General features: G+C 43.1%; 1 protein-coding gene across 2 annotated transcripts in view; it reads left to right on the forward strand.

Moving 5' to 3' along the window:
* The window catches only part of cep85l (centrosomal protein 85, like), a 383,155-nt gene that overhangs the window by 266,881 nt on the left and 91,449 nt on the right, over window positions 1-24,825 (forward strand). For both annotated transcript variants that reach the window (XM_041187501.1, XM_041187500.1), the window contains exon 4: window positions 21,953-22,083. In XM_041187501.1, the coding sequence (XP_041043435.1) occupies window positions 21,953-22,083 (131 nt within the window). The remainder of the gene's footprint in view (window positions 1-21,952; window positions 22,084-24,825) is intronic.

Consider the following 24,825-nt stretch of genomic DNA (forward strand, 5'->3'; position numbering starts at 1 on the left):
TGACCCAGCAACAGTGAAGGAATAGCGATATATTTCCAAGTCAGGATGATGAGCGAATTGGAGGGGAACTTCCTGTTGGTGGTATTCCCATCTATCTGCTGCCCTTGTCCTTCTAGACGGTAGTGGTCGTGGGTTTGTAAGGTGCTGTCAGAGAAACCTTGGTGAATTCCTGCAGTGCATCTTGTCGGTAGGGGAGGGAGTGAATGTTTGTGGATGTGGTGCCAATCAAGCGGGCTGCTTTGTCATGCATGGTGGCAAGTTGCATGTTGTGGGAGCTGCACTCATCCAGGCAAGTGGGGAGTATTCCATCATAGTCCTGAATTGTGCCTTGTAGATGGTGGACAGGCTTTGAGGAGTCAGGAAGTGAGTTACTCATCACTGGATTCCCAGCCTCTAATCTGTTCTTGGGCCACAGTATTTATATGGCTAGTCCAGTTCAGTCTCTGGGCAATGGCAACCTCCAGGATGTTGATACTGGGGGATTCAATGATAATAATACCATTGAGCATCAGGGGGTGATGATTGGGTTCTCTCTTATTGGAGATGGTCATTGCCTGACGCTTGTGTGGCACGAATATTACTTGCCATTTATCAGCACAAGCCTGGGTATTGCTGCATTTGGACATGGACTGCTTCAGTACCTGAAGAGTTACAAATGGTGCTGAACATTGTGCAATCATCAGCGAACATCCCCACTTCTGCCTTATGATGGAAGGAAGGTCATTGATGAAGCAGCTGAAGATGGTTGGGCTGAGGACACTACCCTGAGAACTTCTGCAGTGATGTCCTGGAGCTGAGATGACTGACGTCCAACAACCACAGCCATCTACCTTTGTGCTAAGTATGACTCCAGCCAGTGGAGAGTCCTCCCCCTGATTCGCATTGATTTCAGTTTTGCTGAGACTCCTTCGGTGAAATGCTGTCTTGATGTCAAGGGCAGTCACTCTCACCTCACCTTGGGAGTTCAGCTCTTTTGTCCATGTTTGAACCAAGGCTGTAATGAAGTCAGGAGCTGAGTGGCCCTGGTGGAAACCAAACTGGGCGTCAGTGAGCAGGTAATTGCTAAGCAAGTGCCACTTGATAACACTGTTGATGACCTCTTGCATTACTTTACTGATGATCGAGTGTAGGCTGATGGGGTGGTAATTGGCCGGGTTGGATTTATCCTACTTTTTGTGTACAGGACATACCGGGGCAATTTTCCACATAGCCGGGTAGATGCCAGTTTTATAGCTGTATGGAACAGCTTGGCTAGGGGCTCGGCAAGTTCTGGAGCACAAGTCTTCAGTACTATTGTTGGAATATTGTCAGGGCCCATAGCCTTTGCAGTATCCAGTGCCTTCAGACATTTCTTGATATTACATGGAATGTGTTGAAATGGCTGAAGACTGGCATCTGTGATGCTGGGGACCTCCGGAGGAGGCCGAGATGGATAATCCACTCAGCACTTCTGGCTGAAGATTGTTGCAAATACTTCAGCCTTATCTTTTGCACTGATGTGCTGGACTCCTCCATCATTGAGGATGGAGATATTTGTGGAGCCTCCTCCTCCAGTGAGTTGTTTAATTGTCCACCACCATTTACGACTTGATGCGGCAGGACTGCAGAGCTTACATCTGTTCCATTGGTTGTGGGATCGCTTAGCACTGTCTATCACTTGCTGCTTATGCTGTTTAGCACACAAGTAGTCCTGTATTATAGCTTCAACAGGTTGACACCTCATTTTTAGGTATGCCTGGTGCTGCTCCTGGCATGCCCTCCTGCACTCTTCTTTGAACCAGGGTTGATTCCTTGGCTTGATGGTAATGGTAGACTGGGGGATATACCGGTCCATGAGGGTACAGATTGTGTTTGAGTATAATTCTGCTGCTGTTGATGGCTCACAGCACCTCATGGATGCCCAGTCTTGAGCTGCTAGATCTGTTCGAAATCTATCCTATTCAGCACAATGGAGGGTATCCTCAATGTGAAGGCAGAACTGTCTCCATAATGACTGTGTGGTGGTCACTCCTACCGATACTGTCATGGAGAGATGCATCTGTGGCTGGCAGGTTGGTGAAGATGAGGTCAAGTTTTCCCCTCTTGTTGGTTCCCTCACCACTTTCTGCAGGCTCAGTTTAGCAGCTATTTCAATGACAGCATCTACGTCCAAGCAAATAATAGTCACTGTCACACGTGGCATTTGAAAGGTTGGACAGGCTAGGCTTGTATCCGCTGGAGTTTAGAAGTATAAGAGGCAGCTTGTTTGAAACATATAAGATCCTGAGGGGTCTTGACAGGATGGATCTGGAAAGGATGTTGCCTCTTTTGGGAGAATCTGCATTTGAAAGAGAGCACGAAAGTATGTCCAGGGCCACCTATGAACATACTAACAAGGAGCAGAAGTAGGTCATTTGGCCTATTGAGCCTGCTCTGCCATTTAATAAGACCATGGCTGATCTGATAATAACCTCAAATCTGCATCCAGCCTAACCCTGCTAACCTATCACCCCCTTGTTTACCAAGAATCTATCCACCTCTGCCTTAAAAAATATTCAAAGACTCTGCTTCCACCACCTTTTCAGGAAGAGAGTTCCAAAGACTCACGATGCTGTGAGAGAAAAAAATTTCGCCTCATCACTGTTTTAAATGGGTGACCCCTTATTTTAAAATAGTCACCCCGAGTTCTAGATTCTCCCACAAGAGGAAACATCCTTTCCGGATCCATCCTGTCAAGTCCCCTCAGTATCTTATATGTTTAAATCAAGTTGCCTCTTACATTTCTAAACTCCAAAGGATACAAGCCTAGCCTGTCCAACCTTTCCTCATAAGACAACCTGCCCATTCCAGGTATTAGCCTGGTAAACCTTCTCTGAACTACTTCCGATGTATTTACATCCTTCCTTAAATAAGGTGACCAATACTGTAAACAGTACTTCAGATATGGTCTCACTAATGCTCTGTATAACTGAAGCATAACCTCCCTACTTTTGTAATCAATTCCCCTCACCATAAATGATAACATTCTATTAGCTTTCCTAATTACTTGCTGAACCTTCATACTAGCCTTTTGTGACTCATGCACTAAGACACCCAGATCCCTCTGTATCTCTGCTTTGGCTACATTATCTTGCCCTTTTGCTGTGGTACACATACCTGGCATCCTTCTGTTGGTATTGGTCTTTGTAGTTGATTTTGCTGATGAACGACAAACATGAGCAAAGTACATGCACAGGCTTTGTACATTTTACTTGTATCAGGACACCCTGTCCAGTGTGGGTAAATACTGCCACATTGGAAGCATTGTTTGTTTGGACAGGTCACAACACTATCTTTCTATGGTTTCTTGGCACAAGGTGATGAACAGTGTTCACAGGAGTTGAACCTGGGGCATGGTTTTTGGCAGCCTCAACTTCTGTAGCTCAGGACTTGGAAAACAATAGCGACATTGCTAACTCCAACAGCTCTGATGATTTCTGCCTTTATTGAGCGCTTTCCAGCATAATTGGCTGGAGAGACAACCTTCAATGATTTGTGTTTTTATTTCCCTTTTGACTTGTTCAACTTCATCAAAGTCACATTTGGCTGCTAGTTGCCTCAGATGCATGCCTTAGTGATCAATTGTCTTTTTGCTTCTTGCGTCGGAAGATGATTGCTTCATATATTGTACTTTTCTTGGGCCTAAAGTAGGATGTGAGTGCCTTTGTAGCTGAGTCTTAGTCACTTTGCTCATGTGTAAGTGTTTCAAAAATGTCTACTAATTCTTCACCACTGTAGGGGAAAAATAAGGCATTTTTTCCTTTTGTCCTCTGTGATGGCAAAACCTGCCATTGCCCCTTCAAGATGGTGTAGTCACTTTTGCCAACGTGCGAATACCGATGATGGCTCTAAATGTATTTCAAAAGTTGCTAGATTGGGCACAGACAATACCATTTTCATCAGCAACAGTGATGAAACTTGTCTGTGAAAGCTTTCCTGCTTGTGGGATCCGAGCTTGTGTACCTTTGAAACAACCTGAGTGTTTCTCTAAGTCTGCAGCATAAAATGCTGTCTTCTCAACAGAGAGTAGGCAAAGCCCTCCAAAAAGATTCATACCTTCTTATTTTACATTATCCTCATTGCCAGTGTAAGGTTCTTGGGAATAAAAACAGCCAGCGACACATGGAGTTAAACGTGCACCAGCAAAATAGCTGCTTTTAATGAAAACAGCTTTTTTATACTTCTGCCTCTGTTTGTAGACCCACTCTTCTGGTACAACTGTGTATGGTAACCTTACGTAAAAAAAAATGAACACTTGCACTTTTCACAACACGAATATACTGCACCCACCCTATTCACACCTCCCATTCCCCCCCTCCCCACCCCTCACCAGGATCTGCCAGCTTGGTACCGGCGAGACGCTCAAACATATCTAAATGATCCACCACTGTGTGCCTGAAGTGCTGGAGAGCTGCTGGCCTCTGATTGGCTGGAAGCTCTCTGAGGTGGGACTTCTTGTTCCGGAGAGGGTGGAAATTCTGCCTCCAGTCTATTAACAGCCAATTGGCTGTTAAATGGCTGCGGGTCAGCTGGTGTTCCCCTCAGCGGGCTCCCCACTGACCTTTTAGCTTGTTGACAGGGAATTCGACGTCTTGTATCATTCCCCAGAAGGAAAAAAAACAGTAAAAACTGGGAAATAAGAATACTGGTCTTGTATACCTTAAAATTGAACAACAGTAAAAATTGGTAAAGAAAAGTACTGGTCTGAACTGTTTTTTCCTGCTGGGTCAGCCCATGGAGACCAAAACTATGCACAGTGCTCCAAGTCTGGGCACACCAAAGCCCTTTGCAATTGTAGCATGACTTCCTTATTCTAGTACTTGAAATCCCCTTGCAATTAAGGCCAATGTGCCATTTGCCTTTCTAATTGCTTGCTGGACCTGCATACTCATTTTCTATGTTCCTTGTACCAGTACACCCTGGCCCTTCTGAACATCAATGTGTGAAAGTTTCATGCCTTTTAAAAATACTCTGCTTTTCTATTCTTAATACCAAAGGAGAGATGATGGTGTTGTGGTAATGTCACTGGACTTGTAATCCAGCGGCTCAGGCTAATGTTCTGGGGTCAAGGTTCAAATCCCATCATGGCTGCTGGTGGAATTTAAATTCAAGTAATTATCCAGAAATGAAAAAGCTAAGTCTCAGTGATGGTGATTGCTGCTTGTTGTAAAAACGGATCTGGTTCACTTATGTCCTTTAGGGGAGGAAATTTGCTGTCCTAACCTGGAACTGGCCTACAGCAATGTGGTTGATGTTTAACTGCCCTCTGAAGTGGTGTGGCAAGCCACTTTGTTCAAGGGCAATTAGGGATGGGCAACAAATGCTGGCCCTGCCAGCGACACTCACATCCCATGAAAGAATAAAATTAAAAAGTGAACAACTTCATATTTCGCCCCTTGCCCATTATACTCCATCTGCCACTTTGTTGACCATTCATTTAACTTGACTATATCTTTTTGCAGACTCTTTGTGTCCTCTTCACAGTTTATGGAGGTGAAAGAAGAGGAAGAGGGGGATTAGGGAGGAGATAGAGGTAGGGAAAAAGATGGAGTCATGCAGAGGTTATGGTATACAGAGGAGATAGGAGCAGATGGGGAGGGGAATGGGAAGGGAACAGCAAAAGAGGTTGCAAAGAGACTGGAGAAAGACAAGGAAATGCAATGTGAAGGGAAGTTGTCAAAAATATAAATGTGAGTAAGAAATATAAACTGAACAAAAGTGGACGATTCATGAATTTGAAGCAGCCTTAATTATTATGGGGAGAAACGGCAATGTTGGGAATAAACTAAGTGAATTGGGGAGAATGTTGGCAAAATTGTCTGACTGAATTTTCGGGTGGGAGCTGCCCCCTTCTTGCACCCCAATCTCAGGCCTATATGGGGGATCTGAGCCCATCGATGTTGTTGGTGTACCTTCCTGCCATCCTTAACAGGTTCCTGAGGTTGGAGACCCAATCAGAGGGCCCGGAGAGATATCAGGTAGAAGTGGGCACTGTGAAAGCAGGCAGGCAGATGTAAGGATACTTCAACATGTAGGTGCCCTCGGTTGCCTGCAGAGAAGTCTTCAAATCAACAGGTCCGAAGTCGGTGGAGCCGTCACAGTGAGGGGGGAACCCATTTGCAGAAGTAATACAGACAAAGTTCCAGCCTTTGATGCTTGCAGCCCCATCATTGTGGCATAGACCCTCCACCTCCAATGACAACCCAGCCTGCTGCTTGGAGGTTGCCTCCAATTAGCCAATGGCCTCTGCTCTCAGTGGAAGTCTGGCAGCGGGAAAATACTGGCACCATTGAAAAATGGTCCCTAAGTGGTGCTTTCTTCGCCCTTATTGGCTGCCTGCCAGTGTGGAGCAGTATGCCACCTCTGGTCTGGGTCAACCCCAGGAAAGTTCTCTGGAGGTGAGAATGTGCAGGCAGCCATCCTGATGTAGCTTCCCATTATATTGTGGTCATCCCCCTCCAACCCATTCTCCATGGAGCCAAGAAAATTCAGCCTCTTATAGGTGGATAATTATATTAAAAGATAATTATAAGGTTATGAAAGCAGATCTAGCCAGTGAATTGGGAAACTGGGTTAAAAGGTAGGGCAGTAGGAATGCAGTGGCAGACTTTCAAGGAGATATTTAATAAATCTCAGCAACAATTTATCCCAGTGAGAAGGAAAGACTTTGAAAAGAATGCATCATCCATGGATGAATAAGGAAGTTAAGGTTAGTATCAAATTGAAAGAAAGACTATACAAATCTGCAAAGATTAGCGGCAGATCTAAAAATTGGTCAAATTTTAAGAATCTGCAAATAATAAAAATAGCAAAAGAGTAACTAAAGCTAGTGTTGATCCTTTAGAGAGTGAGTCTGGAGAATTGATAATGGAAAACAAGGAAAGGCAGAGGCGTTGTATTTTATAAAAGCAAAATACTGTGGATGCTGGAAATCTGAAACAAAAACAGAAAATGCTGGAACAACTCAGCAGGTCTGACAGCATCTGTGGGGAGAGAAAAACAAAGTTAACGTTTCAAGTCCATATGCTCTCTGAAGAAGGATCATACGTGCTTGAAACATTAACTTTGTTTTTTTCTCTCCACTGATGCTGTCAGACCGGCTGAGTTTTTCCAGCATTTTCTATCTTTACTGTAGAAGACTTAGAAAACTTCCTAAAGATACTTAAAAGTCAATGGATGGACGGAAGGGAGGAATTTCAAACAATTATCGCAAGGAAAAGGTGCTGGGAAAACTATTAGACCTAAAGGTTGATAAGTCCCCAGGACCTGATGCCCTGCATTCTAGGGTCTTAAAAAAAGTGGCTGCAGAGATTGTAGAGGCATTGGTTATAATCTTCCAACATTCCTTAGATTCTGGAAGGGCCCCAGTGGATTGAGAAATAGCTAAGATAACACATTTATTCAAGAAAGGAGGGAGACAGAAAGCAGGAAACAACAGGCCAGTTAACCTAACATCTGTCATAGCAAAATTGCAAGAATCCATTATTAAGGAGGTTATGGCAGGATATTTAGAAAATCATAATTTGATCAGGCAGAGTCAATATTGTTTTGTGAAACGGAAATCATATTTCACTAATCTATTAGAGTTTTTTGAGGAAGTATCAAGGAAGGTGGACAAAAGGGAACCTGTAGATGTGCTGCACTTGGATTTCCAGAAGGTACTTGATAAGGTGACATGTCAAAGGTTACTGCATATAAGATTATGTGTGTAGGGGTAACATATTAGCATGGATAAAGGATTGGTTAGCTAACAAGAAGCAGACAGTAGGGATGAATGGGTCTTTTTCGGGTTGGCAGTCTGTAACAAGTGTAGTGCCACAGGGTTCAGTGCTGGGGCCTCAACTATTTACAATCTACATCAATGATTTGGATGAAGGAACTGAATGTATGGTAGCTAAATTTGCCAATAACACCAAGATAGGTAGGAAATTAAGTTGTCAAAAGGAGTTAGAGAGTCTGCAAAGGGATATAGACTGGTTAAGTGAGTGGGGAAAAAATTGGCAGATGGAGCATAATGTCAGAATATGTGAACTTGTCCACTTTGGCAGGAATAATAGAAAAGCTATATACTATTTAAATGGAAAAATATTGCAGAACCTTTAAGTCTAATAGCCTCCAGATACAGAGGCACCTGGATGTCCTGGCCCATGAATAAAAGCTAGCATGCAGATGCAGCAAGTGATTAGGGGGGCAAATGGAATGTTGGTATTTATTGCAAGGGAAATGGAAGTAGGGAAGTTTTACTACAGCAGTACAGGACCTTATTGAGACCATATCTGGAATACTGTGTACAGGTTTGGTCTCCTTATTTGAAAAAAAAGATATAATTTCATTAAAAGAGAAGGTTCACTCTACTAATTCCTGGATGAGGGGCTTATCATGAAGAATGATTGAACAAGTTGCGCCTATATCCAAAGGAGTTTAGAAGGATGAGAGGTGATCTTATTGAAACATATAAGATCCTGAGGGGATTTGGTAGGGTAGGTACTGGGAGAATGTTTCCACTTGTGGGAGAGACTAGAACAAAGGGGCACAGTTTATTAATAAGAGTACTAGTTTTTAAGATGGAGATGAGGAAAACAAAATTTTCTTGACAGGGTCATTAGAACCATAGAAAATTTACAGCACAGAAGGAGGCTATTCGGCCCATCTTGTCCATGCCAGCCGGAGGACACCCAGGTGCCCTTTCTAATCCCACCTTCCTGCACCCAGCCCACAGCCCTGCAGCTTACAGCACTTAAGGTACAGATCCAGGTACTTTTTAAAAGAGTTTAGAGTTTCTGTCTCTACCACCAACTTGGGCAGCGAATTCCAGATACCCACTACCCTCTGCGTAAAAAAGTTCTTCCTCATGTCCCCCCTACACCTTCTGCCACTTATCTTGAATCTATGTCCCCTGGTTCCAGAATTCTCCACTAAGGGAAACAATTTTATCCTGTCCACTCTATCTATTCCCCTCATAATTGTGTACACCTCAATCAAGTCACGTCTCAGCCTTCTTTGTTCTAAGGAAAATAACCCCAACCTATCCAATCTCTCCTCGTAGCTACACTTTTCTAACCCTGGCAACATTCTTGTAAACCTCCTCTGTACTCTCTCCAGAGCTATTACGTCTTTCCTGTAATGTGATGACCAGAACTGCACACAATACTCCAGTTGTGGCCTCACCAGTGTTTTATACAATTCCAACATTATATCCTTACTTTTATATTCTATACCTCTGCCAATAAAGGAGAGCATTCCATATGCCTTCTTTACAGCCTTGTCTACTTGAACTGCTGCCTTCAGGGACCTGTGTACTTGTATGCCAAGATCTCTCACTTCATCTATCCCTCTTAGTATATTCCCATTTATTGTGTAATCCCTGTAACTGTTTGACCTCCCTAAATGTATGACCTCACACTTCTCTATGTTAAAATCCATCTGCCACTTTACCACCTATTCCACCAACCCATCTATATCATTTTGGAGATTATGGCTATCCTTTACACTATCCACTACTCGGTCAATCTTCGTGTCATCTGCAAATTTCCCAAGTATGTGGAATTCTCTTTCCAAGAAAGCAGTGAAGGACTAGGTCATTGAATTTATTCAAAGCAGAGTTAGACAAGATTTTTATAAACAAGGGAGCCAAGGATTATGGTGGGGGGCAGACACAAAGTGGAGCCGAGACTACAACCAGATCAGCCATGATCTTATTGAATGATGGAGCAGGCTTGAAGAGCTGCATGGCCTATTCCTGTTTCTATTTCTGATAAACACTCAGTCATTGTGGTAAAATAATGATTGCTTTTATTTCAGATTTTCAGGAATATTCCTTTTCAATATAACGGTCAGTATTAGAGGAGACACGGGAGTTTAACTGGTACACTCTGCTTAATTTCAAGGGACCCTCTAGTGTTCAGTTTTCAATATGCAGTCACGACGCAGCACAAAAAATAACTAAATGAAGATTTGAGGTCATATGTTGTCATGGTCCTTACCCATCAGCAACACTAATTAAATAGAGAACTGGGCTTCAGTCAAGATCAGAGCTTCACTTTAGAAAATTAACAAAGTAATATGAGGGCTGTCAAGTGGGTGATTGATGGGGGCAGGAAGATGTAATCCTGACAAACAGATTATGCTTCATTCTGCTATACCATAGGAGTATTGTGGAGTTGAGGAGATGGGGGAATGTGGAGGGAGTGACAGGTGTGCAATATTATAATATTGATAGAGGCTGGTGAGCTGATAGGCCAGCAATGGGTGAGATTTGGGACAGTCAGTGGGCAGGCCAGCAAAGTGATATATGCTCCAGGACCAAACCTCTGTGACTTGGCAAGAACAGAACAAAAGCATGGATTTCTCCAGGTCCCCGAGGTGACTACAATGGACTTGCTTTTCTTGGCTGGCCTCCCATCTTCCATCCTTTACAAACTTGAGCTCATCAAAAATCTGCTGCCCATATCCTAAATTGATATAAATCCTATTCACCCATTTCTCTGTGCTTGCTGATCGACTTTGGCTCCCGGTTTGGCAACCCCTCAACTTCTTAAATTCCCATTCTTGGTTTGCAAACCACTCGATGGTCTCGCCCCACCCTATCTCTGTAACCTCCTCCAGCCCTACAACCCTCTCTATCTCTGTAACCTCCTCCAGGCCCCATAACCCTCCCTATCTCTGTAACCTCCTCCAGCTCCACAGCCCTCCCTACCTCTGTAACCTCCTCCATCTCTGCAACTCTCTGAGCTATTTTCATTCCTTCAATTCTGTCTCTTGCACATCCCTGATTTTAATTGTCCTAACATTAGTGGCCACGCCTTCAGCTACCTGGGCCCTAAACTCTGAAATTATCTCAATAAACCAAACCACCTCTCTACCACTCTCTCCTCCTTTAAGATACTCCTTAAATACTACCTCTTTGACCAAGCTTTAAACCATCTACCCTGATATCTCCTTATTTGGCTTGGTATCGAATTTTGTTTGAGAATGTTCCTGTGAGTTGCCTTGAGATGTTTGACTGCATGACAGTACCATGTAAATGCAAATGATTGTTGTACTTTTAGCCCAATGTTTGCTGTTATAAGACCATAAGACATAGAAGCAGAAATTAGGCCAATCGGCCCATCGAGTCTGATCCGCCATTCAATCATGGCTGATAAATTTCTGAACCCCATTCTCCCGCCTTCTCCCCGTAACCTTTGATCCCCTTACCAATCAAGAACCTATCTATCAAGGTCTTAAATACACTCAATGACCTGGCCTCCACAGCCTTCTGTGGCAATGAGTTCCATGGATTCACCACTCTCTGGCTAAAGAAGTTTCTCCTCATCTCTGTTCTAATAGGTCTTCCCTTTACTCTGAGGCTGTGCCCTCGGGTCCTAGTCTCTCCTACTAATGGAAACATCTTCCTCACTTTCCACTGTATCTAGGCCTTTCAGTATTCTGTAAGTTTCAATCAGATTCCCCCTCATCCTTCTAAACTCCATCGAGTAAAGACCCAGAGCCTTCAAACGTTCCTCATATGTTAAGCCTTTCATTCCTGGGATCATTCTCATGAACCTTCTCTGGACCCTCTCCAGGGCCGGCACATCCTTCCTGAGGTACGGCGCCCAAAATTGCTCACAATATTTTAAATGTGGTCTGACCAGAGCCTTTTAAAGCCTCAGCAGCACATACCTGCTTTTATATTCTAGTCCTCTCGAAATAAATGCCAACGTTGCATTTGCCTTCCTAACTACCAACTCAACCTGCAAGTTAACCTTAAGAAAATCCTGGACTAGGACTCCCAAGTCCCTTTGCACTCCAGATTGCTGAATTCTCTCCCCATTTAGAAAATAGTCTATGCCTCTATTCTTCCCACCAAAGTGCATGACCTCACACTTCCCCACGTTGTATTCCATCTGCCACTTCTTTGCCCATTCTCCTAACCTGTCCAAATCTTTCTGCAGCCTCCCCGTGTCCTCAATACTAACTGTCCCTCCACCTATCTTTGTATTATCTGCAAACTTAGCCAGGATGCCCTCAGTTCCTTCATCTAGATCATTAATGTATAAAGTGAAAAGTTGTGGTACCAACACTGTCCCCTGTGGAAATCCACTAGTCACCAGCTGCCATCCTGAGAAGGACCCCATTATACCCACTCTCTGCCTTCTGCCAGACAGCCAATCTTCTATCCATGCCAGTACCTTGCCTCTAACACCATGGGCTCTTATCTTACTGAGCAGCCTCCTGTGCGGCACCTTGTCAAAGGCCTTCTGGAAGTCCAAGTAGATAATATCCATTGGCTCTCCTTTGTCTAACCTACTTGTTACCTCCTCAAAGAATTCTAACAGATTTGTCAGGCATGACCTCCCCTTGATGAAACCATGCTGACTTTGCCCGATTTTACCATGCACTTCCAAGTATTCTGAAATCTCATCCTTAATAATGGACTCTAAAATCTTACCAATGACCGATGTCAGGCTAATCAGCCTGTAATTTCCCATCTTTTGCCTCACTCCCTTCTTAAACAGGGGGTTTACATTAGCGATTTTCCAGTCCTCTGGGACCCTCCCTGACTCCAGTGATTCCTGAAAGATCACCACTAACGCCTCCACTATCTCTTCAGCTATCTCCTTCAGAACTCTGGGGTGTAATCCATTTGGTCCAGGTGATTTATCCACCTTCAGACCTTTCAGTTTTCCTAGCACCTTCTCCTTGGTAATGGCCAGCATACTCACCTCTGCCCCCGACTCTCTTGAACTTTGGGGATATCACTCGTGTCTTCCGCTGTGAAGACTGACGCAAAGTACCTATTCAGCTCCTCCGCCATTTCTTTGTTCCCCACTACTACTTCTTCAGCGTCATTTTCCAGCGGCCCAATGTCCACTTTTGCCTCTCTTTTACCCTTTATATATCTAAAAAACTCTTGCAATCTTCTTTTATATTACTGGCTAGTTTACCCTCATATTTAATCTTCTCCCTCCTTATTTCATTTTTAGTCGTCCTCTGTTGGTCTTTGTAGGCTTCCTAATCCCCTGGTTTCCCATTGCTCTTCTCTGCATTGTATGTTTTCTCTTTAGCTTTTATACTGTCCCTGACTTCCCTTGTCAGCCATGGTTGCCTCGTCCTCCCTTTAGTATGCTTCTTCTTCCTAGGGATGAATTTTTGCTGTGTATTCCAAATTACTCCCAGAAACTCCTGCCATTGCTGTTCCACTGTTCTTTCCTGCTAGGCTCATTTCCCAGTCAATTCTGGCCAGCTCCTCCCTCATACCCCTGTTGTTGCCTTTATTCAACTGTAATACCGTTACATCTGATTCCAGCTTTTCCCTCTCAAATTGCAGGGTAAATTCTATCATATTATGGTCACTTCCTCCTAAGGGTTCCTTCACCTTAAGCTCCCTTATCAAATCTGCCTCATTACACATCACTAAATCTAGAATTGCCTGTTCCCTAGTGGGCTCCATCACAAGCTGCTCCAAAAAACCATCTCGTAGACATTCTACAAATTCCTCTTCTTGGGATCCACTACCAACCTGATTTTCCCAGTCTACCTGCATAATGAAGTCCCCCATGATCAATGTAACCTTGCCTTTCTTACACACCTTTTTTATCTCTGTTTCTGTTCTCCAAGAAATGCACTGTTACAGTAGTGCCTTGTGACAAATGACAGATACTGCGGTTAAAGTTGTCATTAAGGTTTGGCTTCAGTTGATTGACAGTCCCATGGTGAAGCCCAAAAATTGCATTCACAGTGCCACCTACAGGTGGCAGGCATAGTGCCACTCTTGAATGTTGAGACTACTCACTATATTTAATTTATAGTGGAGAAGGAATATCTTACAGTATATCTCGTCAGCCTAGAAACAGGATTCTAAACAGCTGTGATGATATTTTGCTAAATAATCAAGAAACACTATCTTTTTCTAAGCTAATTATTATTCATAATTTATACAGGGAAGAAAAACTGAGTTATCATTGTACTAGTCTTGGAAACCAACATATGCATAGCTTACACTAATCCCAGTTTGGTCATCATGATTTTGTGTGGTCTCAAGGGTACTTGTTGAGATTTTCCTAGACAATAGTTAAAGTGGCCCTTCTCCATCACCCACCTCCTAATAAAGGACTCAGAAGCCATAAGAACTAATCTCCATAGCATCTAGTACCAAAACAGCATCCATGTCACGTCAACTCACTTCCAGTGTGGCCTGCACCAAAAGCCATCTTGATGAGGTTGTAAGCAAAGACATTGAGTTGGAAGTACGTAAAGTAGACAGATCATAATGTCAATCATTGTAATGCTGATTTCACACCAGTGCTGCCATTTTGGACCTCACCGCTCTAGTGCCCTCTCCAAAACACTCACAGGTGAACATGCGCCCAGCAGCACAAAGGACACCCCACCCCACCCCTGCCAGTGCTATTTAAAGGGATAATCAATGACTTGTAGATTAATTGTGCTTAGTTTCTACTGGCTCTGTTCGAGTTTAAGTGCTGAATGTTTGGAGGAGTTGCTTACAGTTAGGGAAGTCTGCAGGGAGTGGTGCGGCATGTGGGGAAGGCTTTGGGTACAACTGCATAGGCTCTGAGCACACCACTTGCTCCCAAGCATGGGTGCCATAATAACAGTCCCCGCTGGGCTGCAGCATGAGTGGCAGATGGTGCAGAGGCAGTAAATAAGAGGACAAGCTGCTCGCAATGGGAGGAGGGGGAGAGAGAAATGGGTTTTCAAGAGGAGGCCTTATCCACCTAGAGTCTTCGAGAAGCACATTTCCTACTTCTGCCTAAGCCGGCAGCAGTGCATTTGTCATCTGTGTTTCAGCAAGGAGCTGCTCACAAAATTCTGCCACCTCTTGAAACCAGACTGGTGACCTGAGTGGTGTGTGAGGATGGTGCTACTAGTGACTGTGAAGGTGGCCATGGCCATGAATTTCTTCACATTGGGATCCTTCCAGTTTGGAATTGACAACATATCTAACATGTTCCCAGTTCACTGTCCATCACTATATCAGGAGTGACAAAGGTTCTATGTGCCAGAAGAGGGGAATTAATTGTGTTTTCTCTGAACCGAGAGAAGCAGATGGACATTCAGGTAGCTGACCAGGTTAGAGAGCTGCCCCGTGGTGCAAGATGCCAATAACTGTGGCTTTGCAGAGGCATGCAGCTACTCAACAGCGGGTTTAGTGCTGAACTGCATGCTGCAATCATTATAATTAGCAGGCAGCATGAAGTTTGCATATTGCCTGCATCACTTCGATCATGCACACGTTAATTAAGCATCGCAATCCATGCATCCAATTTCATGGGCTATCCAATTTAGCCTGCAGAGCCTCTTTAGATGTTTTGCAGATGCCTTGAAAGTTTCAAGGATCACCATTAATTGCACCAAACACCAGGTTCATGTTTTACATTTTCTCTGTCAGCATCTTTTCGACCTTCTCCCAATGGATATTTCCATTCAGTGGCAAAACTCCATTTCCCCTGCATCTGCTGTGTTCATTATAGCATTTCAGTGACATATCTCAATCAGAAATATTTCACAGGAAGAGGCCACTTGGCTCATTGTGCTCATGCTGTGCAATTAGTCTCAGTTTTCCCATAGACCTTTAAAGTTCAGTTCCCTGCCCCATCTACCCGAACCCTCCTCTCCTGCTCCCATTTCAACCTAGAGAACTAACAAACTTTAATTAAACAAAACTGACTCAGTCCGCCAAAAAGCTAAAAACTTGAATACAGCCATGAATGTAGATCTTATGACAAGTCAGCACTGCAAATGAAATGCTATATGGGTTCGTCATAACTTGAGGTGCAAGCATACTCAATATTCCATTGCTTCTATAAGGGCAAAAAAAAAACAGGCAAAGATGCAGGTTGCGCCACAGTAACACTAAAGAAATGACTGAAATGGAGGTGTGAATGCTGAAGGCATAAGGTTTATTTTCTACAGCAATCTAGAGGAAAGTTCACTACAGATCCAAAAACATTTTTGACACTTTGGGTGGAATTTTCCGAGCCCACATGACAGGTGGCATGCGCGGAAAACATGGTGGGACCCACTTCATGACGGCATGAAGGCAGGTCGCGATCACTGGCTAGACGAGGCAGGTGCACTCGCAAGGACCTCATAGCTGTCAGATTTGTGGAGGATGATGACGACATGCAGTGAGGTGTCCCATAGATCCTCACATTGCAGTCTTGGCAGTGAGTGAGATCCCTGTGGATATGTGATGGGTTTGTGAGTGTGTGAGTTGAGAGTGATGAGAAGAGTGATTTACCCTGGTGGAACGAAGGAGATCATTCATCCTTTTGCGGCACTGGATGGCTGTCCTCCTCTGCAGGGCATTTGCCACCACTGCCACCACCTCCCAAGCAGGGTTGGTGACATTACTACCCATCCTGTGGCCAGAGCAGGGATACAGCACATCTCGGTGGCCTACACGGCACCCAGCAGTTGCTCAAGGGACCCGTCGTTGAAACTAGGGGCTGCAGTCTTTTTGCCTTTGCTGGCCATGTCTCCCGGGCAGCAGTGGTGAGCTGGTGGTGATGAGCGGTTTGCTGGCAGCTACCTTTTAAAGATGGCGGCCGGAGTGATGCAACAGCGGGGTGATGGCAGGCGGGCGAATGGGAACCCGCCCACCATGGAAACGGGGTGTTTCCCAAGAGTGAATATATAATGAGGCGGGCTCGGAACGTCCCACTTTTGCCCCACTTTTCGCCATTTTTGTCAGCGGGTGGGACCCCATTTTACCTGTCTGCTACTGCACTTAGTGCAATTCTGGGAAAATTCCACCCTTTATTTGATACATTTTCTATTATTTTCAGACTTATTGTAGCTCTGGCTTTAAAGCCGAAACTTAATTCAATTGTAAAGTTTACTGATGTTTTAAACATTAAAAAAACATTTGGAGATGTCAGTATAATTTTGCAAGGCCAGTTAAAACCTTGCACTCTCCATAAACTTGAACTCATTGAAAACTCTGCTGCCCATGTCTTAAAATGCACCGAGTCTCATGCACCCATCATCCCTTTCTTGTTGACCTGCACTCACTCCTGGTCTAGAAATATCTCCATTTTGAAACTCGTATCCTTGTTTTCAAATTCCTCTACATCCTTGTAAATCTGTCATCTCTTCTAGCCTTGCGACCTCTGTCCTCCTTCAATTCTGGCCTCTTGTGCATCCCTGAGTTGAGGCTGTGAGCATCACTTTTATTGGTTGAAATAAAATCTTTGGGTGGAATTTAATGCAGGTATCAGGGCGCTGATCATCTGCTACATCATTTGGTGGTACCTCCACCGATCTGATCTCCAGGTCCCTTGACAGAATAAAGTGCCTATTAGAAGGAACCCTACTGCCAGGGCTTCAGGCTCCCCTGGGGTCATTTAACTGCTGCATTGCCATGGCTGGAGTGGACATCCCAACCCAAAAGCTGCCAACCAGATGCCTACAGCTCTGCAACACCAGGAACAGTGGTCCCTGTCAGTATTACAGTGGGGTCTAACCAGAGGATTGGCAATGGATCCTCCAGAGTCAGGTAAATAGAATGGAATGGAGTTATCAGGGAGGGGACACTGAGCAGGGAAGAGAGGTTGACAGCAAGTGCAGAGGGGTGGCTTCCTCTAGGCCCACCTTCCTGATGCTGGGTCCCTCAAGCAGGCAGAGAGTGCCTCAGAATGCGAGACATTCCACCCAGAAGGCGACAGGGAAGAAGATGGACTAATGTGATGTTGATGATTCACTTGCATGGAGGATAATTGGCAATTTGGACTGATCATGATAAATGACCTAACTCCATGTTGTAATCTCAATGCATCTCCATGTACTTCTAAACCATGAGCACATCTTAATTTTTTTTGCTTCAAATTTGTATGCAGTCAACAATTGAGAAAAGTAATTTCTAACTGGTTTTAATAACCTCCAGTTCAGCCCTCCAGTGAATATATGTAACTTCTAGTCCTGTAAGAAGAAATGATTTTTCTTCACCTGACAAGCTGACAAATGGGTTCAAACACTGATATCAGCTTAAAAAGCTAAGAGTTGGTATCTGTGGTCTTTAGTGTTATAGATTCTACAGTACAGAAGCACTCCATTCAGCCCAATTTATCTATGCTGCACACAAATTGCTTCTTTACCTCCTGCCTCCATAACTATCTGTTCCTTGCTCTCATATGACGTTTCACATGCTTGCCACACTTTGGTTAAAGGAATTCCTCCTCAACTTATTGGTGTCATGCTCATTTTATATTTCTCTGCCCCCCTGCCCCAGCCCTGGTCCTGGATCACCCACAAGTGGAAAAAGTTTCTCCACATCCTACATATCAACACCTTTATAATTTTAGAGACCTGTGTCAGATCTCGTCAATCTTTTTTCCAGTGAACAGAACCCCACTCGGTCAATTCTTCCTGGTACTGTTGCCATTTTAATTCTGATAACATTGTTATGAACTTTGTCTTCACTTTCTCTAGTGCTTCAATTATCTTTTTATAGTTTGGAGACAAGAACTCTTTATATTTAATATTTCCATTTCATATTTCCTCTTTGTCTTCCTAACGGTCCTTGAAACCTCTTTCCCAAGTCTCTCATATTCTCTTTTGTCATTCCCTCTTTTATTATTAAGTATTGCTCACTGTTATACATTTTTAATTGTCAATATATTTTTTTCAGTTTACCTTTTTTAGCCCCATTCTTATTCCCTCATTGCTGGCCTGTCCTGATCTATAGGTGGAATTTTACAGCCTCATTTTGATGGTAGTGGGGCCGTAAAATGTGACAAGCCATTCAAAAGTCTATATTTCTCTCAACCATTAGCTTAAATATTATTATGTCGTGATCGCTGCTTCCTAGGTGATCTCCCACACTTCTGTTATTCTCTCCAGCTCATTTCCCATTATTGGATCTAGTTGTGCTCCCTCCCTTAATGTACTTCTCACATATTGGGCAGAATTGTCCCCCCCATCAGGGGGGAAATTGATGGGCTGGTGCACTTCCGATCGGCACCCCTGATTAAGGCCTGCCCAGCGTGATGATCCCCAGGGAAGCACTATGCGCTCCCTGTGCGGGCGGGCGGGGGGGGGTGGGCGGTGGAGGGGGGGAATCCCTAAAATCAAGAGTGCGCTCTTTTGCGCATGGGCACGGAAGAGCGCACTCATCTCCCTGAGGCTAAGTGCTGCCTCAGGGAGATCGGCTCTACTTTCAACAATATTAAAAATAGAAAAAAAATTTCCCTTACATGTCCCCTCATGTGACAATGTCACATGAGATGGGACATGTTCGTAATTTCCATAACAACTTGATTAAAATTTTTAAAACCCGACATGAAACCTCATCCCGCCGGTGGGTGAGGTTTCATGTTTTTTCTATTTGCTGCCAGGGCTCCTGGCCTGCTCACCAACCTTAAGGTTGGACGGGCAGGTCCTTTAGTTGCTTAATTGATCCTTTCAATGGCCTCAATTGGCCATTGTCAGGTCGGCGGGCCCACAGCTGATTTTGCTGCACCCCCGCCTTCTTGAAAATTTAAATGGGGCGCGGTGACGTTGAGCGGAACCCCCAACATCATCCCATGTCATTTTACGCATCGGCGAGCAGGCCCTGCCCCCACCCCTGCTGCTGATGGTAAAATCCTGCCCATTGGGATATAAAGGAATCTTGCACATGATTGGTGGGCTTTTCCAGTCCCACCCGCCATGGGACCAGAAATTCCTGCCTGAAGTCAATGGACCTTTTGCTAATCTGCTAAATTTTCCATCTCGGCTGCGATGATTCCTGCAGCTGGTGGGACCGGAAATTCCCGCCCTCTGTAAAACTCAATCCCATATTCACCTTTCATCCTCTCTGCTCGCTGTTTATCTGGGGTATAGTTGAAATCTCACATAATTATGATTTTTTTAAAAATGAATTTCATGGACCTGCTTACACATATTTCCTTTCACTTCCTTTAGTTTGGTCTGTAATATGCCCCTGATAATGATAATATAACTAATCCCTTTCTATCTTTCCTCTTTTCCATATGGATTCTGTTTCAATCTGTTTGCTACTGCCATTTGTTATTTCTGATTAACGCAGCTATGCTGAACTAAGCCATGCAATGCTTCTTTCTTCATTTAACCCATACAGGAAACAGGGCTGGAAGCACTCCAGAAGCTGTTCACCACTTCGACCATGTATATTACTCTGAGACAGACAGAGGATAAAGGATGTTAAGAGCACCTAATATAATTGCTGTATTGTTCTTGGATTATGACTTTACTGCATGCAAATCTCTCCCTCTATCTCATCTCCATTGTTTGGTAGCCTGAAACACACATCAAAAATTGTACTAATTCCTTTATATCTTTTCTTTAGCTCTATAAATATGACTTGTGTCTTAAAGCAATCCCCTAGAGTATTGTTATGTTCCAACACTGTGGTAGAGACCTCCACCAAAACCTAACCCCAGGTTTGATAAGAGTATGAATACCCTAAAATATCATGCGACCCTGCATAAGCTCAAGCTCATAGTAATTGTTCTGCTATATTCTTACTAAGCAATTGCCACCGTTGGTAAATTAATTATTTGCATTTATGTTCCTATATTTGCATATATGTTTCCTGCTGGGGAAATGGTGGCATAATGGCATTGTCACTGGATAAGTAATCCAGATACCCAGAGTAATACTCTGGGGACCCGGCTTCAAATCCCACCAGTGCAGATAGTGGAATTCAAATTCAATAAAAATCTGATGACGACATGAAACCATTGCCAATTGTCTTAAAAACCCATCTGGTTCACTAATGTCCTTTAGGGAAGGAAATCTGCCATCCTTAACTGGTCTGGCCCACATGTGACTCCAGACCCACAGCAATGTGGCTGGCTCTTAAGATGCCCTCTGAACAAGGGCAATTAGGCATGACAATAAATGCTGGCCCAGCCAGCAACACCTGCATCCCATGAATGAATAAAAAGAAAAAAAAACCTTGCAAATCTGCACTTTGTTCTTTTTTGCAAGCCATTTACAAGTTACAAGATACATATCCAGAATGGCGCATTAGGAATGTAAACTTTCTCTATCCAGTGAAGAAAATAGCAATTAAGTAGTGCCTGACATCATGGGGAATTGCAGAAACTAGGTAAATATTCATGACATTTGTGAATTTATTATCATTTTGCACTGTAAGTAGATGTTCCAATTTGAGAAATATTTTATGACAGTGAAGAATCAACCAAATGTGAAAATGTGAGATTTAGTGAAATTGACTAAGATTCAGGGTCTCCTTCAGGCTCCAGAAACTTTGGGTTGTCACAAAGCATTTATTATATCCAACATAAATTGTAGTCAAAATTAATTTCAGTATAAGTTAAATTAAGAAATATTGGAGTCAGCATCCAGGTATGTAGCAAATGCAGTTCACTGATGTATGAAGAAAACGTATGCAAATGTGCTCTAACTGGTCAAATTCTTAACACAGTAGAGGAACATAGCAACATATGGCTTTTCAAAAGCAGGAGTACAAGTGGGAAAAGGCAAAAAATGGGCAAATTTTATTCTGTTTTTTTAATATATAGGAAGGGTTAATAACGAAAGCAAGGATGATGAATCTGTACAAAATATTAATGATTGTGCCTGCACATTATATATTGATAAACAATCACTTCCTGGTGGTTTCTGAAAGAAAATTAATTTTAAATATTGTAAGTTGTACAAAATGACCCTTTATTTAATTCAAAACTCAAGTTCTGTCGAAGGGTCATGAGGACTCGAAACGTCAACTCTTTTCTTCTCCGCCGATGCTGCCAGACCTGCTGAGTTTTTCCAGGTAATTCTGTTTTTGTTTTGGATTTCCAGCATCCGCAGTTTTTTTGTTTTTTTTTTTCTTTATTTAATTCTGTTGTATAAAAGAAAACTCTTTGATTTAATTCAAATTTATCTAAACATAGCCAATGAATCCCAAAATCTTCATTAAATGCCTGTTTCTCGTGTTCTTCCTCAGATGCTCAATAAGTCACCATTGCAGGTTTCAATGGTCTACCCGACTCGGTTAAACCAGGATGCAAGTGAGAAGGATTCACAGCTGAAAATAAAAGAGCATTTACTAAGAAAAAAGGATATTGTCATTGAAAGGTAAGGTCCAGGACCTCTTTTGTGGTTCTTTGTTTTTCCATTTCGTATACAGTATGGAAATCTACTTTATTTTGTTAACTTATCAGGCAAAGCAAGGTCAAAATGACCCAAAAAGGTTAATTGTGGTTCCTTTCTAGTAATCCTGTTATTATTGCAATTTTTAGGAAGAACGGATTGGCCAAATCAATGTTTTTTTTCCACCTGTGGTGGGAATTTGATTTATAAAGGCCATAAATTGTAACAAAATTACTTATCTGGAGGTCTTTATTTTGCTGACCTCCAAAACGTGACTTTAATACTGCCAATAACATTTCAGGACTGCTCATCTTATGCCAATTATAGCCATTCAGATGTATTTTTAAATACAAAGCAGCACTAAGCCAAACAGCTACAGCAATGCATAAAAATGAATTTTCCCATATTCTGATCTGTCATTGGGAATTCCTATGTTAACATCACAAATGTAAAAATGGGTAGTAACTGGGATAATGGAGCTGCAATAGGCTTTGACTTTTCTGATAGATTTTTTAGTTTGATGGAAAGAATATATTAAGCATACATAACATGAGCAGGACCAGAAAAGGCCATTTTGCCTGGCTGATTTCAAAAGTAGTATACAGCATTCTCTACCCATCACCCCCTACCAATTTTCTCAACAAACACCTGCCCCACTATTTATTAAAATTACTGGCTAACCTTAGCAGGTCAATTCAAAATTTCACCATCTTCTGTTATCGCTAATATGTCTGGAGCAAATATGGTTTCATTTAGTGTGTAATGTACCTTTAAGAATAATAAATGTTAAGGAAGATCACATGATCTGTAGTAACCAAAAGGAGAGTGGCACGGGCTGCCTCAGCAGTCAGAATAGAGATAGAGTTGGAGCAGAATTTTGCCCTTGGTGTGCGGGCTTGGCAGGGGTAGGCAGGGGTGGTTGGGAAGCCGACCACAGTCTGTGATTGGCCCAAAGGTAATTTCACACTGGCGGGCCAATTAAGGCCCGCCCAACGTGGAAGTCGAGTGGTAGCACTGAGCGCTGCCTGTGTGGGCAGGAGAGGAATGCAAGCTGGGCGAGCATGAACTTCATGAGTGCACACTACAAAATCTCCCTCAGGCAGAGAGCTGCTTCAGGGAAATGAACTGATTTCAGATAAAAAAAATTAAAGAGCTTAGAAACATTATGAAACATATCCCCTCATGTGACTCTGTAACATGAGCAGGGACATGTTTTTAATTCAAGTGTAAAATTTTTATTTGCCTTAAGAAACCACATCCCGCCTGTGGATGAAGTTTCCTAAAAAATGTAAAGGCCGCTTGGCGTTTTCACATGCCCACCAACTGTTAGGTTGGACGGGCAGCGTAACTTTGAATTTAATTAACTATTTAATAGCCTTAGTAGGCCTTTTAATTGTTGGCGTGCGCGCTGCAGACTACGGCACATGCCCATTGAATGAAAAATCACAGGACTATGCAATGACGTCAGGACGCTCACCCGACGTCATCACGCGTCATTTTAGCTCAGCTGGGTCATGCACACACACACCCACCGAGCGTAATTTTCTGCTCCTGAAGTTGAAAGCACTCATGCAGTTGCTGCCGAGTTTATTGTAAATAAACTTAATGTTTCCACTCAAGAAATGTTTGCAGATCAACACTATCATTAAATAGTACAACTCAGCCACCCTACAACAAACTGACAACGAGGATAAAATAGGATTGATCAGAAGAAATCAAATTAAAAAGAAATCGGCACTGTACCTCCCCCAGTGATTATAAGTAGCAAGCTTCATTAGAATTGAAGAAGTTATCCTCTCTCAAAATGCCACAATTTGGAGAATTTATCCTTTTGAACCAGCCACAGATGATTGGTCTCAATACATAGAACGCCAAATGTTCTTTTTTCAAGCAATGGCGATTAATCGGGAAGAGAAGATGCGTGCGCTCATCTTGAGTACTTGTGGGAGTAAAATATATGGTTTGATTCGAAGTTTGATGGCACCCAGTGCTCCAGATTCAAAAACATTCGATGAATTGGTGGACTTCATGAAGGGTCACTTTCAACCCAAGCCCTTAGCGATGATGCAGAGGTTCAGGTTTAATTCATGAAACATAGCCTCAGATGAGACAATTGCATGTTATGTGGCAAGTTTGAAGCAGCTAACAGAATATTGTGCGTTCGGTATGACTGAATGACTTGCTCAGAGACCTTTTAGTGTGTGGTGTAAAAGAGACACTATTTAGAAAAGTTTATTGTCTGAAGTGAATCTAGATTTCAAGAAGGCACTAAAGATAGTGCTGGCCATGGAAAGTGCAGTAAGAAATTCAAAAGTAATGCATGATGCGCAAAATGGCGCCGTCCTCCACATTGGGCGGGAAACCTCAACCGAAAGAGGTGCAAAAAAACAAGACTCTGCTGAGAAGCAGGAAACAGCCTCCACTAGCCAAAGAATGAAGAAAAATAACTTAACAATGAAATCGAAAAATAATTTTAGTAGAGGTGGAAACAATCAATACTTTAGCGATCGGCAGTTTAAAAAAATCGAATGCTCCTTTTGTCACAGAAATGGACAAATGATGAGGCAGCTCAAGGAAAGATTCGAGCAGGCTTGTAAACAAAAGAAGAAACAGCCGCTAAGCTAAAAACATAGACGGGTGAAGACATTCAAGTAAAAGACATAAGCAGAGTAACTGTTCATTATGGAAGCTAATCGGCAAAACTACTCTGGATGGTGGTAACAGGTA

Source organism: Carcharodon carcharias, chromosome 5, assembly GCF_017639515.1.
Source record: "Carcharodon carcharias isolate sCarCar2 chromosome 5, sCarCar2.pri, whole genome shotgun sequence".
NCBI classification, from domain to species: Eukaryota; Metazoa; Chordata; class Chondrichthyes; order Lamniformes; family Lamnidae; genus Carcharodon; species Carcharodon carcharias.